The sequence below is a fragment of the Phaethon aethereus genome, assembly GCF_964289735.1.
Source record: "Phaethon aethereus genome assembly, chromosome: 4".
NCBI classification, from domain to species: Eukaryota; Metazoa; Chordata; class Aves; order Phaethontiformes; family Phaethontidae; genus Phaethon; species Phaethon aethereus.
In genome coordinates, this window is record NC_138578.1 from 17,759,319 (window position 1) to 17,776,200 (window position 16,882).

At 38.7% G+C, this 16,882-nt stretch overlaps 1 protein-coding gene across 2 annotated transcripts in view; it reads left to right on the top strand.

Annotated features, from left to right (window-relative positions):
• Positions 1 to 7,864, top strand: part of DCLK2 (doublecortin like kinase 2) — a gene marked incomplete at its 5' end in the record, with an annotated part of 87,575 nt that extends 79,711 nt beyond the window's left edge. For both annotated transcript variants that reach the window (XM_081998814.1, XM_081998815.1), the window contains 3 exons: positions 1,321 to 1,401; positions 2,537 to 2,653; positions 7,427 to 7,864. In XM_081998814.1, coding sequence (XP_081854940.1) covers positions 1,321 to 1,401; positions 2,537 to 2,653; positions 7,427 to 7,621 — 393 coding nt within the window. In that variant the 3' untranslated portion in view covers positions 7,622 to 7,864. The remainder of the gene's footprint in view (positions 1 to 1,320; positions 1,402 to 2,536; positions 2,654 to 7,426) is intronic.
• Positions 7,865 to 16,882: the final 9,018 nt, after the last annotated feature.

A 16,882-nucleotide genomic window follows, 5' to 3' on the forward strand; every position in this document is an offset into this window, starting at 1 on the left:
AGCTTTTAAGCCCCACTTTGCAAGGTAATTCAGTAACGTGCTCTGAATGATATCTGAGGACTTTAATTAGCACCCAGAAGTTGCATTTTTTCTGCATTTCCCAATGGCTGTTTATCCATTTGCCAACATTTCCGAAGCTCCAGTCATCTCACACTGTTCCAGACATGCATTCTGAACAAGCAAGGCCTTCACTCTTGGTACTGAAGGTGACCTTTCACTTCAGACTTACACAGACTAAGTAACTTGGCTGTTTGGGAAACCTCTCAGTTAGGTATATTATTATCATTTCCTTGAATATGTCATTTCCCAAAACTGAAGTGATGAACAATCTCTTTGAAATATGCTTGATAAGATTATGAAGACTGACAATTTGGAGGCTATAAAAGGTTTTTTGACGGGACATCTCGCTCAAAGTACATGAAGTCGTTCATTTGGGAGGGGGACATATTTATCTTAATAGGCTTGTAGAACCAGGAATTACACCAGTAAACTAGTTTTTAGTTGCATAAAAAGAAACCGGAATGAATAAACAACTGAAAAAAGTTGATTTGGGTTTTTTTAAATTTTATTTTACTGACTGCTTTGTATCAATAACCTCATGAACTTTATCATATCTGTAGGCACTGTTAACAAAAGGCCCATGGAAGCACTTGATAAAGCTAAAGGCACCTGCTCTAGTGCCTCTAAAATATGATGAAAGCCACAGTTCTCCTGATTGTATGGTTAATCCCAAAAGATTGGTATTAAGAACTTTTCTATCTATCTGTTTTTTCTTATACCAGATGATCCTTAGCTGATGAAGTAAGTTGTTTATTCTTCTGGAGCAACACAGAGGAGAACATAGTTTTCAAATAATTTTGGCAGTTTCTTGAATATCAGATGCAGTTTCTTGCCTCTGACTTGTGCTCATGTGCATGTACGCTGCCCATAGAGGATCTCATCTGTCCTAGGTTTGTTTTCGTTCTGGGGAGGTCACCTGCATAAATATATACAGAACAAACTGGAACATTATAGCTGATTTTTTTTTTTAACATGTGCTTTTCATCTGGTTTCAAAAGACTCAGTGAACATGAATACAATAAGGAAGCTGATCTGAAATATGTTGCCCAGCATACTCTTAAACCCAAAGGACAAATATTTTGTTCCACTAAAACCAAATTTTTTTGTTCACATTGGTATCAGTGTAAGCTGGTTTGTTCTATTCACCCAGGTAGCAAGAAAATTGCACTGAGAAGAACTTGGTACAACAATATTTTCCATCATAATATCCTTCTCCCCACCTTCCTCACTCTTTTTTCTTTGTCTTTTTTTTTAATAAAGGAGTTAATTAGCCTGATGTTACATGTGAATGCTGAAGCCCGATACACAGCAGCACAGATCCTAAGCCATCCCTGGGTGTCAGTGAGTAAATTATATTTTACTTGTCTCTAATTTGATATTAAATCTGTAAATGTGACCATTAAGGTGTAGTTTTCAGAAGCAGCAATACACTTCTATGCCCGTTTCTGTTTGTTGAACCACTAGTCCCATTTCCCCATAGAAGAGAACAGTGAGAGTCTGAAGTCAGCTTCAGCTCTGACAGTACTGTTTTCTTTCAGAGCACAGAAGCTTAGAGTGAGGGTATCACTTGCTGACTGCAAGACTAGAAGGTGCTGGAGGTTTCTATAACCCTGCTTAAACGTAATACAACAGGCACCTGTGTGACTTGAGCATCTTTTTTGTTATTTTACATTCAACCTAGAAAACTGTCATCTCAAAAATGTATATGTGGAAGCACTGTCGTGCATGTTGGCATCTTACTTGCTGCAATGCTACTTAAAGTATGAGCTCCAGTTTTTTGAAGCACTTCAAGCTTCATAAGAGAAATAAAATTAGCAAATATACCTAATTTAACATAGGCACTAAGCTGATGGCTGCTGGGTCCTTCATCTTTTTGGGCAGCAGCAATGGGGAACACTAAAGTATGTTGCTTGTTGATTTAAAATCAGTTCAATTATTAATAAATACTAGGTTTGCATGTACATATCAATGTTTACTTCCACCCACATTTTAAGAGGAACTGAATATGATCTATGGAGTTCCCTCAAACAAGAGAAGACAACTATAATAATTGTGTGTATGCATAACAGCTCCTCTGAAACACATTTATGGTACTGTATAATGTTTCCACACTTAGCACATGATGGACCATGTAAAATGCTGATTTAAAAGAAAGTCAAATGACAAATATGCTTGTTATTTTTAACATGCTTGAATCAAACTTTTGCAGCTTATAATTGCAGGACAAATCAATGGACTGAAAGTATACAGCGTCACACGGCATTTTAAGAAGTAGAATTTCATACATAAATAGTGGTTGCTATGTTCCTTTCCTCTGTAATTTGTCTTAACCCTATGAGCTGCCTGTCTAAATGCTTACTTCGCATTAAAAAGCAGCAAGTACCTGAGGATAACAGAAAACTTCTCTTTTACTCAGTTACATTCAACTATACTTTTGGTTTTTCCGAATTTGAATAGTATGTTTATTCTTATACAGGATGATGCTTCCCAGGAGAATAACATGCAAGCTGAAGTAACAGGTAAACTGAAGCAGCACTTTAATAACAGCCTACCCAAGCAAAATAACACAACTGCTGGGGTTTCTGTCATCATGGTAAGAGAAACAAACATTTATACATTGATATTACACTTTGCATATTTTCTTAACAGTGCTCTATGAGCATGTGTGGTGCAAGAATAGCAAAAGCAAAGCTAGAATAGTCTCTAATTCTAGTCTTTATTTATGTATAGTGTTGATTGTCCCATCGCTTGAGAGCAACCGAGTCTATCACAGTGTTCTAGCTAAGCTATAAAAACAAGCTTTCAAACAGAAACACATAAATACTAAGTAGTTGTTTGTTGAAATGAAGCTTATTAATGATTTGAAATCCTTCATTATAAAAATTGTAATTTGTTTATCATGCTGACCACCTGGTTAGTTAAATAGGCTCTTCCCCTCTGCCCAACCAAGTATTGCTTGATCTTGAGCATACTGTTGTTCAACACTACACTTGCCGGGAAACTAGACTCCTTTTCAGAAGTGTTCTTCGTAGTATTGAATGTTTACCACATTAATTTTGTCCCAGTCCAACCCCTGCAATGTTTTTTGTTCCCTAAGGGGGAACTTTCTTCAAAGCATACAAAGGAACGCTGATGACCTATATAGCTGAACTTGCATAAACAGTAATTCCAGAAGGCAGATGTGTGAATCATGGTAGAAGAAAAGGAGTTTACTCTTATCAGTACTCAGAACTGCACCTGGAACTGACCAGTCACTTCTGCAGAGAATGTGCAGATTATCAATCTCTGTAGAGATTGAACTGCCGTGCTGTACTTATTGTGGTCCATTCTTGTCTAATGCAAGGATGGACACTGTGCACAGAGAGTATCTTCAGTTACTAAAAGAAAAATAAAACCATCGATAGTAGTAACATAACAGTGATTTCCACCTCCACGCCGTTGGTATTAATTACTCTCCAAGGCCAGCCCACTTACATTAACAAAGAATTTGTTTTAATCATCTGAAAGTAGGTAAATTTAAATAATGTTTCTGCATACATATATGCTTTTGCAAATACATTTATGTGAATTAAATAGGCCAAAGATTTAAATGTAGGAAAAGTGGAAAAATAAAAATGAGAGAAGTCAGAAAATGGATTTCAGGTTCATGCTGTTGTCTGCATTTCATTTGACAGTTTGACTTGACAGTTTGAGAGGGACTTCAGAGCTTCATTCTTTATACTGTTGAGACTATGGATAAGCCTGAAGCTGAAAACTGGTATAAAATGCACTATATGTAATAATAAATAATTTTAATTCTAACTCTCAGCCCCTCTCCAACTTGCATGCCACTAAGCCTGTCTCAGATCTCTGACACAGCGTAGCTTCTGGCTTCTTATCGGTGTGGGTTTTTTCTGATTCTGTTAGCTACTGACATTCCTTCAGCCAGGAAAGTACAGCTCGTTAAAACTTTCCATTTTCCCTTTTCCTGCCTTATTTCCTTCTAACAGGTATGGAAAGATGTAAATGCATAAAATTACGGATTTCTGAAGGCAGCTCCCCGTTATTCCTGAAGGGAAAAATAACTTCTTATTCAAAACACTGTAATCTAATGAGGGTTAAGTCCCCAATTTGTTATTCTTGCCCTGGTTTGTCTAGAGCATTAAAATTTAGTTTTCTTCATGTTAAAAAGTTCTTTACCTGTACCAGCACACATTGCTTAAAAACATTCAGACAAGCACCATATTGTAATTCTCATGCATTGCTCTATCAGGCCACCTGCATATTTAATGGAATCCCTTTAGCATCACTTCATTAAAATATTGTCATCTGGCCAATGCTGATAATACCATCATGTGGCAGATAAGTAAAACTGCACATACCTACTTCAGTGTTTTTGCACAGGAGACTCTTTCTGCCCCTAAAAGCATGTTGCTGTTAATTCATTACTGATTTTCTTGGTCAATTTCAAAATGTTCTGTACATCTAAATTTGTTGCAATTGTGTTAGTTCTGCTTAAAGTAAGTCTAGTTTCTGTCCCTTGTTCCTCCTTTCCCAATGCCTGCATTGCTTTCCTCTGAGTAGGTCCAAGGCAATGGTACGTACTAACTGCGATGCTTTGTTCTGCGGCACAAAAAAAATACATCCTCCATTTTTAACAAGAAAAAAGGAGAAATAACTTAGCCAGTCTGAAGTGGAAAGAGCTTTACAGCCACACAAAAACAGTAATGGAAAATCTTTTAAACACTTACAAAAAAGTTTTCTATATTAAGTGATGCATATTTGAAATATTCGGAGCAAACAGTGATACAACTAGCTATTTATTACTTCCTCAGACATATCTTGGTCTATTCCCCTGGAAGTACTTTTGTGGATGTGCGTATCTTACAATACCCAGAAGCAATCTCATAGCTTAGAAAAAGTGAGACTCCTATGAAGACAGAACAAAAAAACCCCCAAAACCGCTGAAATAAGCATTGTTTCCATTTAAAATAAAAATTTCACTTCAGCCTTTATGGTATCACAGAGCTAGTCAGAAGGTAAACAGTCCTAAATTAATAAAAAACATTCTTACTTATCAACAGTAAAATTAAGTAAGTCTCCTCTTCAATCTCTAAAAAACAAAAAATCCTAAATCGCATTATTGCTATGTGCAACTATCAGAGGCTGCTGAGAGGGCAGCACAGGAAAAAAAATCACTGTCAGCATGAACTGAAAACGTTTCCTTTCCCTTTTAAATAACTTATCCTGCCATTGAAATAGCAGAAACCTGTTTATTCACAACTCTCTTTTCCAGCAAGCAAAAGAGGAAATGCAATCCTGCCAGCATAGCAGCTGCTTTGATAATGATAAAACTACTGCACATCAGAGCTAATCTCAAAGCCTAGATACAGTCCAGCAAGTCATTTCCTTGCATGCTCCATTTTGCAAAGTCAATTGTTAGTAGCAGAGAATTCAACTGTGCACTATTGAATTTTCTCTTCGTAACCTGTACGCGTGTAGACTAATGTCGTAACTCGATTAAAAACCAAAACACTCTAAATTCAAAATACTTAACCTTTTCTTTTGGGAACTTTTATACTCAGCACTTTGGACTGAAAAGGCCTGGCAGGAAGGCCTTGGGGGGAGGAGGGGTATCAGGAGGCTGCTTGCTAACGTCCCCTGCCCCAGCACGCGACCACATCATACAAAATGGAATAGTTTCCGCAGGAGAGTCTGAGTGAAACTGATCCCAGAACAACCCACTGTCCATATACCTGCAAATTATAGAAGTCTTCTATTTGAGAAATCAGAGATACTAGTCCAGCTCTCTTTGACAAGTCAGGTAAAAGAGAAATTTGAATTCAGGTACTCCATAATGAAATAAGGAAGTTTTCAATACCAAGCTATATGGTCAGTTTGGAAAAAGGAGGGTAAGTACATACCTGATTTCTGCTGTCCTTGATGACTTTGATGCAATAAACCACATCTGAAAAAAAAAAGAAAAACCAAAACCCAAGCTAAATTTAACTTGTATCCGAAAATTATTTCGGTATCTATAACTACATCTTTTAGTGAATAGTGTATTAGACAAACTCCACTAAGAATACATAGGAATTTTCACATAAGTAAAGCAAGTCCTCCCGAGCAATCAATCAAAAAAATAAATTGTTAAAGAAAAGGTAGAGCGCCTGACCTGACTTTACAGTTAGCACATGCCAGCTCAGAATATGAAGTGCCACGTAACAGTGTCGCATAATGCTTACACATACATATGCAGGGCGTGCCACAAAGGCGAAACATGTATTTGTGCTCTGCTTCTCAGTTCGTGTCACACGTTTGTGGATTACTGTAGAAAGCCCAAGCTGTACGTGACCAGAGTAAGTGTACCTTGCAGCATTGTACATAAGTTAGTTCTTTGTAGTTTATTCAGTTATGTACTCTGTATTAACTTAAATCTGCATTACCACTGGTACTTGAAGGTCTTCCACAAAGTAGGTAGTTAAGCCAAGAAGTATATGGGATTTATAATGATCAGTATCAGCCTTCATACTGGGAAACAAGACCAATTACGCTGTCCCTCCAGGTCTTAGAAAGCGATTTGGATGTATATTTTTGACACAGAAACTACCAGATTTCCCTCTAGGTCACTTTAGACATTCCAGTAGCAATTGAACATCGCACTGTGGTTTAATACAGCTTTGCAGTATCCTTCAGAGGGTATGAAAGTTGTCGGCTTCCGCAGCCACACCACATACATACATACGCCAGATAACCCACCTACTGCACTATGGACTTCTCAGTTTTCATTCTGCTACTCTCTTCTCCAGTAAACTGATTGTTAAGTATAGTATTCAGAAATTACGCATTTTTGCCACAGTGTCAGCTTCATGAGAGGTCATTTGCCTACTCTTAACTATGAGCAGAAAAGTAGACCCTTTTCTTTAAGATATAAAAAAGGGTTAGGATTTCATCTGTCACCTTCACAGGTACACTTCTGTACCATGTGGTTTGTTACAGAAAATGCATTATTAAGTTCTTACTAAGCATCTTTGATTCCTTGTGTCTGCAAAAACACAGGTACATACATTTTGCTAATAGTTAGTATGAAGAGTTCCTGCCGTGTCATGTCCCCTCATGTCATTTTTTTTTTTCCACATCAGACTTGCAAGACAAAATTTTAAACTTGCACCATCATGGCAAACATGTCTGGAAGATAAATTTTTCTGACATTTTCCAAAGTCAGCACCACAAAACAGTACATTAAGATTTCTAATGTTATTTCTCCTTTTTTTCTGGCTCTAATGCATGCACTTAACATCTTGTAAATTGTTCTAACCCTTAAGACAGGGCTTTGATTTAACTGCTCTTTTCATATTTTGCCTTGGTTTTTTTGTTTTGTTTTTAGAACACAGCTCTAGATAAAGAGAGTCAGATTTTCTGCAGCAAGCGCTGTCAGGACTCTGGTAGAGCTGGAATGGAGCAAATTTCTGCAATTACTGCTGCAGCTGATGATCCTCGTGTGGCTGGGTCCAAGACCCTCTTCCCTGCTGCTTCTGAGCCGCTCGGATGCCCCACGCTCCCTGCCTCAGTGTCTCCCTGAGGCTGGGGATCAGCCTGGTGCGTAGGACTGATGAAACCAAATCTAACTGAAGCTCCCTGCACTCCCGCCACCATTTCTCTTCATTTCACGCGACGGTTTGTTTTCAGTTTGCGCGCACCCTCTCGTGGCGAGCCCAAGGCAGGCTCTGTCACAGGAGACTGATCTTCTAATCGTGGGTGAGTGAACGTGCATTTTGAGTGCTCTTTGCCCTTGTCCCGAGAGCAGCAGTAAGGGAAGGATTCTGGCAACATTAGATGATTTTTAAGTTATCTGTGTTAGTTTCATTAACTGCATTTCACACAGCCTTGGGCTCTAAATAGACTAACTTATTGTGTAGCTAACCATATTTTTATAAGAGCAGTGAGATGATGGACAGTTATCTGGCCTTACCTCTACAAGCCGGCCCTATTCTGTTTGTCTGATGAGGATTCTCAGAAAAGTAGGAGAGGAAGACAAGGGAAGCAACCTTATATTCCCCTTCTATTCCGATGCCTCCATTTTTAGCCAAGTTCAGTAGAAACTTGAAGAGGCAAATTTTCACAAGATTTTTTTTTTAGTGGACTAACTGTAAAATATCATGAGACAAACACTGGAGACAGACGGAAGGATGGTCATTTTTGCATCAAGTTTGTTATCGGACTTGCAGACTGCAGGCTAGTGTTTAGAAAATACGAATTTAAATAAAGTGACTTGGGATGTAAACATGAGCACTGGACATTTTTTTTGTAACGAAGACCAGAGTCAAGGAAGCCTTTTTGTTCTAGCCATTTTCTGTCCTAACCACAAGTGTCCCATCCACACCTTTCCCCACAGTCAGACTACCTATTAAGACAAAATATGACGCCTTTGGACCTGCAAACAGAAAGCCTGCTGCATGTTATCTAAGCTAGGATGAATGGAGCAGTTACTAGTTCTAGGGTGAGCTGACAGAGGAGCTACTACAAGTAGGTGCCGTCAATAGCTGTCAGAGATTTGTCAGTGCTGTCCCCCTCTTCACCTGGTGCAGGCACTGGAAACAAGGATTGGGGAGCAGCTATCCTTAATCTGCAACCACAGGTAGATGAGGTTCTATCTTTACCATAATGCTTAGTTTAATATAGTATGTATTCAGCTTATTCTTTTCCTTTGCTCGTTCTTACGAATTGGTCATAGTTCATTTTCTTTCTTAGCTATACTTTTCACTAGAATTGTAAAAGAAAGACCTGCAATAAACTTCCTTCATTTAAAAAAAAAAAAGTCTTCATTTCTTTGAGAACTCAGTTATTTTGTCAGCGAAAATGCCATCTTACTCTCTCTGGAGAGATTGAACAGTTAGGTACCTACCAAAAAATGTCATGAAATTAATGAGGGATTCCCATAACCTTTTAAAGTTCATCAACTCCTATGGAAGATGTAGGTAATACATGACTGAACATGAGTGTTTTATCTTTTAAAGAGGCAATTAAAGATCAAAAAGTGCCAACTGGTAACTTAAGGTAAAGCTGAAAGATGTTCAGCATCTTGGCAAAAGAAAAAAAAAAAGGGTAGTAAAGGTATGAAAATATATTATATGTCTTAAACTATGATAAAAAAGTTGGGCTACAACCAGTCATTGTGAATTAACTTTGCTATGGGTTCACTGGAGTAAGTTCCAAGATATTTGGAGAATACGGGAATGACCTTTGTATAAAATTATGTACTTAATTATACATAATTAAAATTATGTACAAAATTACCTATTTTGACAGAGAGCAAAAATGTGAAGATAACACTCTAACCTTACTCAGAACAGAAACTAGCGAGAGTCCCTTAGCTAGCCGTGTGTGCACTTGGTAAAATCTGTAACAAGTCTTAGACTAAGCTAAAGAAAGGATGCGTAATCTCAGATGGAGCGGGCTAACCAGCCACCTACAGCAAGTAAAGGGAGCCCCCAACAGGTAAGACAGCCACAGGCTACTGAATTGGGAGATTAGTAAAGAGGAAGCAGCAACAAAGTGATGAACACTGGGTTGAGTTCTGTTTTTTTTCTAAGAGGATGGATATTCAGCTGTGCAAGGCCTAGATATTTACGAAGAAAAAACTGTCATAGATTAGCAGAGATCTCTAACAAGTTTTCTCTGCAAAACCTTATGCATATATAGAAGAAAGGATGATAATTTGCCTGGTAAACAGCTGCCGGATCGAAACTATTACTTCATCTCATGGAAGTAGAGACGTACATACCCTGAATTCATGTCCTACGTTCGTTACTGATCAACATCTAAACATTCTTAGACAAGTACTTTGATTCACAGAGCAGCAGAGGCAGTTGATAGACTATGCCAAAACACCTATTTAAAAATAGTGACAACAGCTGGAAAAGGTGATCACATGGCCAACATAATCGGATAAAAACATGGGCTAGCTAGGCAAGTTCTTAACTCCATCTATGACCTTAGGAAAGTTATATCATTACTCTGTGACTTAATTTAGTTCCACAGATGTTAAATCTGTGGGTGCATAGGTGGTATGTTTGTGCTGCTCAGGGTATCACAGTTTAACAGAAAAATAAAGACCTGTTGGTTAACACTAAAACACTTAGTGAAGGCTCACAGTTACTATGTTTCATTTGTTACCTACTGCTCTTTCATTTAATCCTTCTCTTTATAGAACCATCAGTTGCTGGAAGAAGGCAAAAATTGAAAATAAATTGTAAAACAGAACTATGCTATCTGCTACTAAGGGAAAGAAATGACTATAGAAACTGTAAACTCAAGTTATACGTTTGTCAAAGAGGACTGTCGCCTTTTTTGTTTCTCAAAAGTAGCTGAAATTCATGTACCATTTGATAGATACTGATTAAATGCCAGTTTTTTCAAAGACTCAACAGTAACAGCACAACCACTACCATGCCTACATTTTAAAAATTTATTTTTAAAAAAGTCTTTTTAAAAAAGCCCCAGTCTTTTTGGCTCTTTGAACATGAGTAGTTGTTCATATATCCCAATGGAGCCAATTCCTGCAGTTCTAGATTTGAAATCCCAGAACTGAATCTTCCCCTGCTCTAAGTCAGCATAACACTATGTTCACCGAGATTCCCATCAAAATTTACCCTTACAGATAACTACCCCCATTCTTGAACCCCCCCCCAACCTGAATACTTGAGGAAGAGTAGCTCGGAAGAAGTAATGACTAAAACTAACAGACTACAGGGTAATTTTTCATAATAATTGTTTTTTCTTTTTAAATATATAAATTAATTATATATGTAAGATACCAGAAAGTATTTTTAACCTCCTCCTTACTCCAAATTTACCCTTTCTTTCCTCCTGCATTTTTAATAAAACAAAACGCAGGCTTTTCTACTGTAGTAGAGTGCACACAGCGCACTGGGCTTCAGAACAAAAAGCGTGAAGCACTTTTTGAGCTGGGGAAGTTTAGTCTTCTAGTTCAGGGAAAAAAGTCTCCTAAGATCTCGCTAACCTCTCTCAATAACAGAGGTACATGGTGAGAAGACAACAACAGTAACTTCCGCAAGTAACATCCACTACCATCTTCGTGCTCTATGCTCGGAGATCACACTGTGTGTGTATATGTTAGCGACTGCCACAACACACGACAGAAGCGAGCAGGCATCCTTCGGGGGTGCCAGACGCTTCCCGTTACCTCTCAGAGGGCCCTGGCGAGACTGGAGACACGCCAGCGCCCTGGCGTACGTCAAGGCGAGCAGAAGCGACATCCTGTGTGGCATTTCCAACAGGGAACTCACAGCTTTGGTCTTGAAAATGAGAAAACTCTCATTTTTCTGGTCTACTTGAAATAAAAAAGAAAGTTAGCTAGGAAGCATTAACTTGATACACCACTGCCTGTACGCTCCCCAAAAAGGGGTTCAAATTCCTATTCACAGAAATGGTTTTGATCATCTCAGGTTAAACCAGTAAGTTTATGCAGCAAGTGGGACATTTTTATTTTGAAAGTCTCATTTAAGCGTGGTTTTCATATCTTTCTTCCCCCTAGTACTCACTGCTCTACTTATTACAGATCAATGGAGTAAATTTACTGAAATATTTATTCACTTTTATATAAAATAGACATATTTATCAATTACCTTTGTTTTCAACAGTTTGAAAATGGGAAGTGATGTTTCACATTTACTCATTATTTCTTTCAAGCTACGTTCAAACAGCAATTGGAAAGCAACAGAAATGCACAAAACTAATAACCTATTTGAAATGCTGCTTAAATAAAACTGATTTTTTTAAAGATTAAAAAAAGGCAAGCAAATCAAACACTTCTACGGCAATCACTTTCAATGTATACAAATAGGTATCTAGTTGAGCTTTTCTGTCAGAGGAATCCTTTGTAGGCGCATTTTTGTTTTGTTTTTAAACTAAATTAGCATTGTAAAAAAATAACCAGGGCAGGGACTGAAAAAGCAAGCTGCCATGCAGCCATCCACCAAGAAGTTTTTCCTCAGCTGTTGCTTCTGTTCTTGATTTTGTTTCAAACAACATTGGAATTTTAAGTGCCTCTGTCATATTTGGAAACAGAAAGCTCAGAGTAAGAATTGTATAAAATGCAGGTTTCAGAGAAGCACAGCCTCATCAGGAAGTACCAGCAACTATTTCCTTCTCCCCAAAATAATATTTGCCAACTAATACGAGATACTGAAGTTTAGTTCAGTGTTTAAACACTAATGCATAAAGTTTAAACACTCTGCTTAAAAAGACACTAGTAGTCCCATAGTTTAGAACGGTCGGATTTTGGTTTTGTAGCTATGTGCTTGCTTGAAAAAGGATCCCTGGCACAGGGTATCAAGAGAAAGAGCAAAATGCGAGAGCAATCTGCAAAGGCATCTGTCTATTATTGGGTGTATCTCTTGCTGAATACACCAGATTCTAAGCACACAACTAGACTTAGTTGTGCTACAGCATTTTGCAGCCCAGAGCTCACAATACACAGTGAACAAAGAACAGTGGGAAGAAAAAAGAACTTGAAGAAAATAGTACATTATATCTCAAATTTTTTCCATTTAGCAAGTACCACAGTTTGAAAACCTCTTTTTGTCTATTCCCATGCAATACAGCATAATTTCCAAAGCATACATCTAAATGTCTTTCATTAGTTGACTATATGATGCAGTCCCAAGTACAAAGTTGTATGTAATTTCAGATTTTACAAAATACACAAACGCCTCCGGTTTCAAGACTATGCTTTCCGATACTATCTCAATTAATTTACAAGAAAGTAGTTGTATTTCCCATAATTTATAAAAAGTTGTGAAATATTTTACATACTCTTTATAATAAGATACTTCATTGTAATAATAAGTCTCAATTAAAAATAAACTATTTACAGGTACAATTTAGAATTTGTTTTTTCAACTTTGCTTCATGTTTTAATCCATTTTTTCCCTCATGAGACTGGCTGTATTTGAATTGCAGAGCTTTAGGTTACATGTAGTTGAATTTCAGTAAATCTAAACAAAATCAGAAACCATTTCCTACAGTTTTTGATGCAGAGCTTTTAAAGAGCAGCTGTAAATTATGATGCCTAAGTACAGACATGCATCATTAACTGTATTAGTTTACTGAGATCTTAGGTTGGTTCTGCATTAAACTAAACTATTTTGGATTTTATGTAATGTTGTATCATGTGGGAAATCCAAGCGAATTACTTCTCTCAAGCTTTACACAAATATCCTGACCCTGTATGGGAAAGGTCTCAGGGGTTTAGAGCAGCACCCACAGAATGGCCCATCTCTGATTTTATTTAACTAGGATGCAGCCAGTCTCTCAAGAACAATGTAGTCATCTTTTATTCCCTTTGAATGACTTACAAGTATAAAAGAAAGGGAAAGCAAAACAGAGACGCCGTAACAGAAGAACACTTAAATCTCTTGTCAATATGAAACTTAGTATATCAAATGAAAAAGCTACAATTTAGATAGTCACTATATCTAGGCCATTCTTATTCAATATATCTAGCAGCAATTATGTCCTACTAAATTTGCAGCAATATTGATTTCCCACAGAAGTCCCAGTTTTGAATTTGCTTTTGGTACTAAAAGAAATGCAAACAATTTTTTGTTCCAGGACACTGGCTTTGTTTGAAACACATGGGTTGGGTTTTTGTTGCTGCTGTTCAGGTATGTGAAATATGAAGAAACTCCACTGTTCTTAACAATCCCCAGCCTGATCCCGCGCATTGAAAGTACTGCAGCAAAGGTCCCCATAATGTTTCTAAACAAAAACTCCATTCACATATTTTTAGAATTACAATGAGAACCCCAGAATCATGCCAACTTCTGACAGTAGTTGTAAAAAACAGCTACGACTGTACCATAGTAGTATTAACATCTACAAGTATCTACAAGAAGTAGTGTGCCCAGGTGGCCAAGATGACCAACAGTGTCCTGGCCTGTATCAGAAATGGCGTGGCCAGCAGGAGCAGGGCAGTGATCGTGCCCCTGTCCTCGGCACTGGTGAGGCCGCACCTCGAATCCTGTGTTCAGTTTTGGGCCCCTCACTACAAGAAGGACGTTGAGGTGCTGGAGCGTGTCCAGAGAAGGGCAACGAAGCTGGTGAGGGGTCTGGAGAACAAGTCTTATGGGGAGCGGCTGAGGGAACTGGGGTTGTTCAGTCTGGAGAAGAGGAGGCTGAGGATAGACCTTCTCGCTCTCTGCAACTCCCTGAAAGGAGGTTGTAATGAGGTGGGTGTCTTGTCTCTTCTCCCAAGTAACTAGTGACCGGACAAGAGGAAACAGCCTCAAGTTGCACCATGGAGGTTTAGATTGGATATTAGGAAAAATTTCTTCACCTAAAGGGTGGTCAAGCATTGGAACAGGCTGCCCAGGGCAGTGGTTGAGTCGCCATCCCTGGAGGTATTTAAAAGACATGTAGATGTAGCACTTGGAGACATGGTTTAGTGGTGGACTTGGTAGTTTTAGGTTTACAGTTGGACTCGATGATCTTAAGGGTCTTTTCCTACCTAAATTATTCTATGATTCTAACCTCTCCCTTTCCTAGTAAATAACAACCTTCATCAGCAGAACATCCACAGGTAACTCTTTGTATTATCTTGGTATCAAATTAGCTCTTTCAGACATTTATTCTGTTAAGTACTAAACCAGCAGAGTGGGAATCTTTAGGAGAAAAAGTGCTGCAGATAAGTGGAGGACTACCAAGAGTACGCCAGGACCAGAAACAGTAACAGATACATATACTATGCACGAGGCACGCTTTCCAGGGGTAGAAGATTTCTGGTAACAAACAGCCAAGAACTGAAGAAATATTCTCACAAGTTTTCGTTAGCGTTCATCTACCTTTGCTTGCAGTAATACAACACAAACTTTCTTCAGAGAAGCCACCACTCTGATCACATCATCAGCTCTTGCCACATCCTACAGCATTTATATCAGCAATTTTCACAAAACAGAAGGGATTTCAAGCTACTTGTGCTAAGTATTTCCCCACATACCAGACTTGCAGCACCGCTGCCAACCAGCCTCTCTCACAGCAGCAGCAGCAAACACGGCGTTCCAGAGTACCTGCCATAAACTAGAGCTAACACCGTGTCCGTTTGAACTTACCAGAACAGAAGAAAGCCGGGGCTGTCACATAAAAACAATGCCCTTCATAAATACAGCCTCTGAATTTTGAGGAAGTAGAGGACTCTGCTCCCTCTTTTCAGGAATATTCAGTAAATAACAGCTAGCTGAGCCCCAGCTGCAGGTTAATGCCTGGCACCTGTTGGTTAACCACTGTTCAGGCAAATCAACCCGACACAGGTGCTACCCTGAATAGCCAAATACATACCAGAATAGTTGGAAATTTAACCCTTTTTGCCACTTCATCACAAACAGCATGATGTGGGCTAGTTCAGCCAAAGCTGAGATGCCACGAGCAAGCCTGGCCCCCCTAGTGCAGTGCCCGAGGGATGTCTGCTTATCCGCGGAAGGAGGGGTATGTCCTACTCACCGAAGCCACCAGCAAAGCAGTCCAGAATGGAGATGTCTTGTCTTCACAGGCTTGCTCACGGAGCAGAAGGTGAAGATTTCCTTTTGCACAGAAGGGCTGCAGCACTCTGAACGTGCAGAACACCGCGCCGCACCGCTGCTGCTGCTGCCCAGAGAAGTACTTGGTACCGTCGCACAGCTGCCCATCGGCGTGCGCTGGCTGGGTTCAGCTCAGGATGGCACGCGCAGTACAGTCACGCTTTTGGTTTGGGAAAGCATCTCATGATCAACAGGTCCCTTTCTAAAACCAGCAATCTACCAAATCAACTCCCCACGAACTATTTTGGCTCTAAGATCACAGACTATTACTCCTACTAATAATAAAGTGTTTCCTGACTCAGCAGGAGATCACAAAGAGAAGACTTTCAGGATTTCCATTTGGCAAAAAAGAGCTTGCTTAGTTTGGGGTTTTTTTCCCCTCAATCTAGCCTAGGAAACACACCTCCTGGCTTGAGAAAAATGCAAATTGCACTTCAAGAGGATACCAATTACCCCTCAAATTCTTCTGATACAACAGTATGAATGTTGTTGAACTTAAGGAAGTTTGAAGGACAAGTTCTGCCTAACAAACGTTACTGCTCAATACACTGGGCACTTACCACAGACATGACAACTAGAGCCTTCGCTTAATCAGATCATCCTTCTGAACCATAAAAATGTAACTCTATCGATACCACCGTGATCACATCAACATGAAAATGCAGAAAGCACAGAAAACTTAGTCACCATTGCATAAACACCAAGAGTACTTTAAATGCATTAGCCATAGCACCTATTTCTTCTATTGTGAATATACATTGAACCACAAGAACCCAGTACTCCACTGAAGCTCTCAATTACAAATGTAATTTTATTTAATTTCTTCACTCAAACTGAATTTTCTCATTCCAAATCTTTACTGAAAGAGATAGTAGTTAAATGTTTAGAAAAACAGGAACTGCTCTAGTAGGCAGCTAGAGAAATGTATGTATCAATACAGATATGGAATGTAAATTTCAACTCATATAGATCACAACATACAAAGAAGATTTTTTGCAATACAGACTTACAAAACAGTAACAGTTCTTTTCACAAATATTTTCACAGTTCTGCACAGCAATCTTGTAGAAAAGTAGATTTGTGCAACACCAGAATAACTTATTGTTCCTTAGTATAAATTATTTTTCATTTCCTAGAAGAAAGAGGTAATTTAATATGATTGGGCAGGATCTGACTGGATTTGGCGATAGCAAAATATAAAAGATACTGTTGCTATACGCCAAAAAGGATTATGGCATGTCCTACAG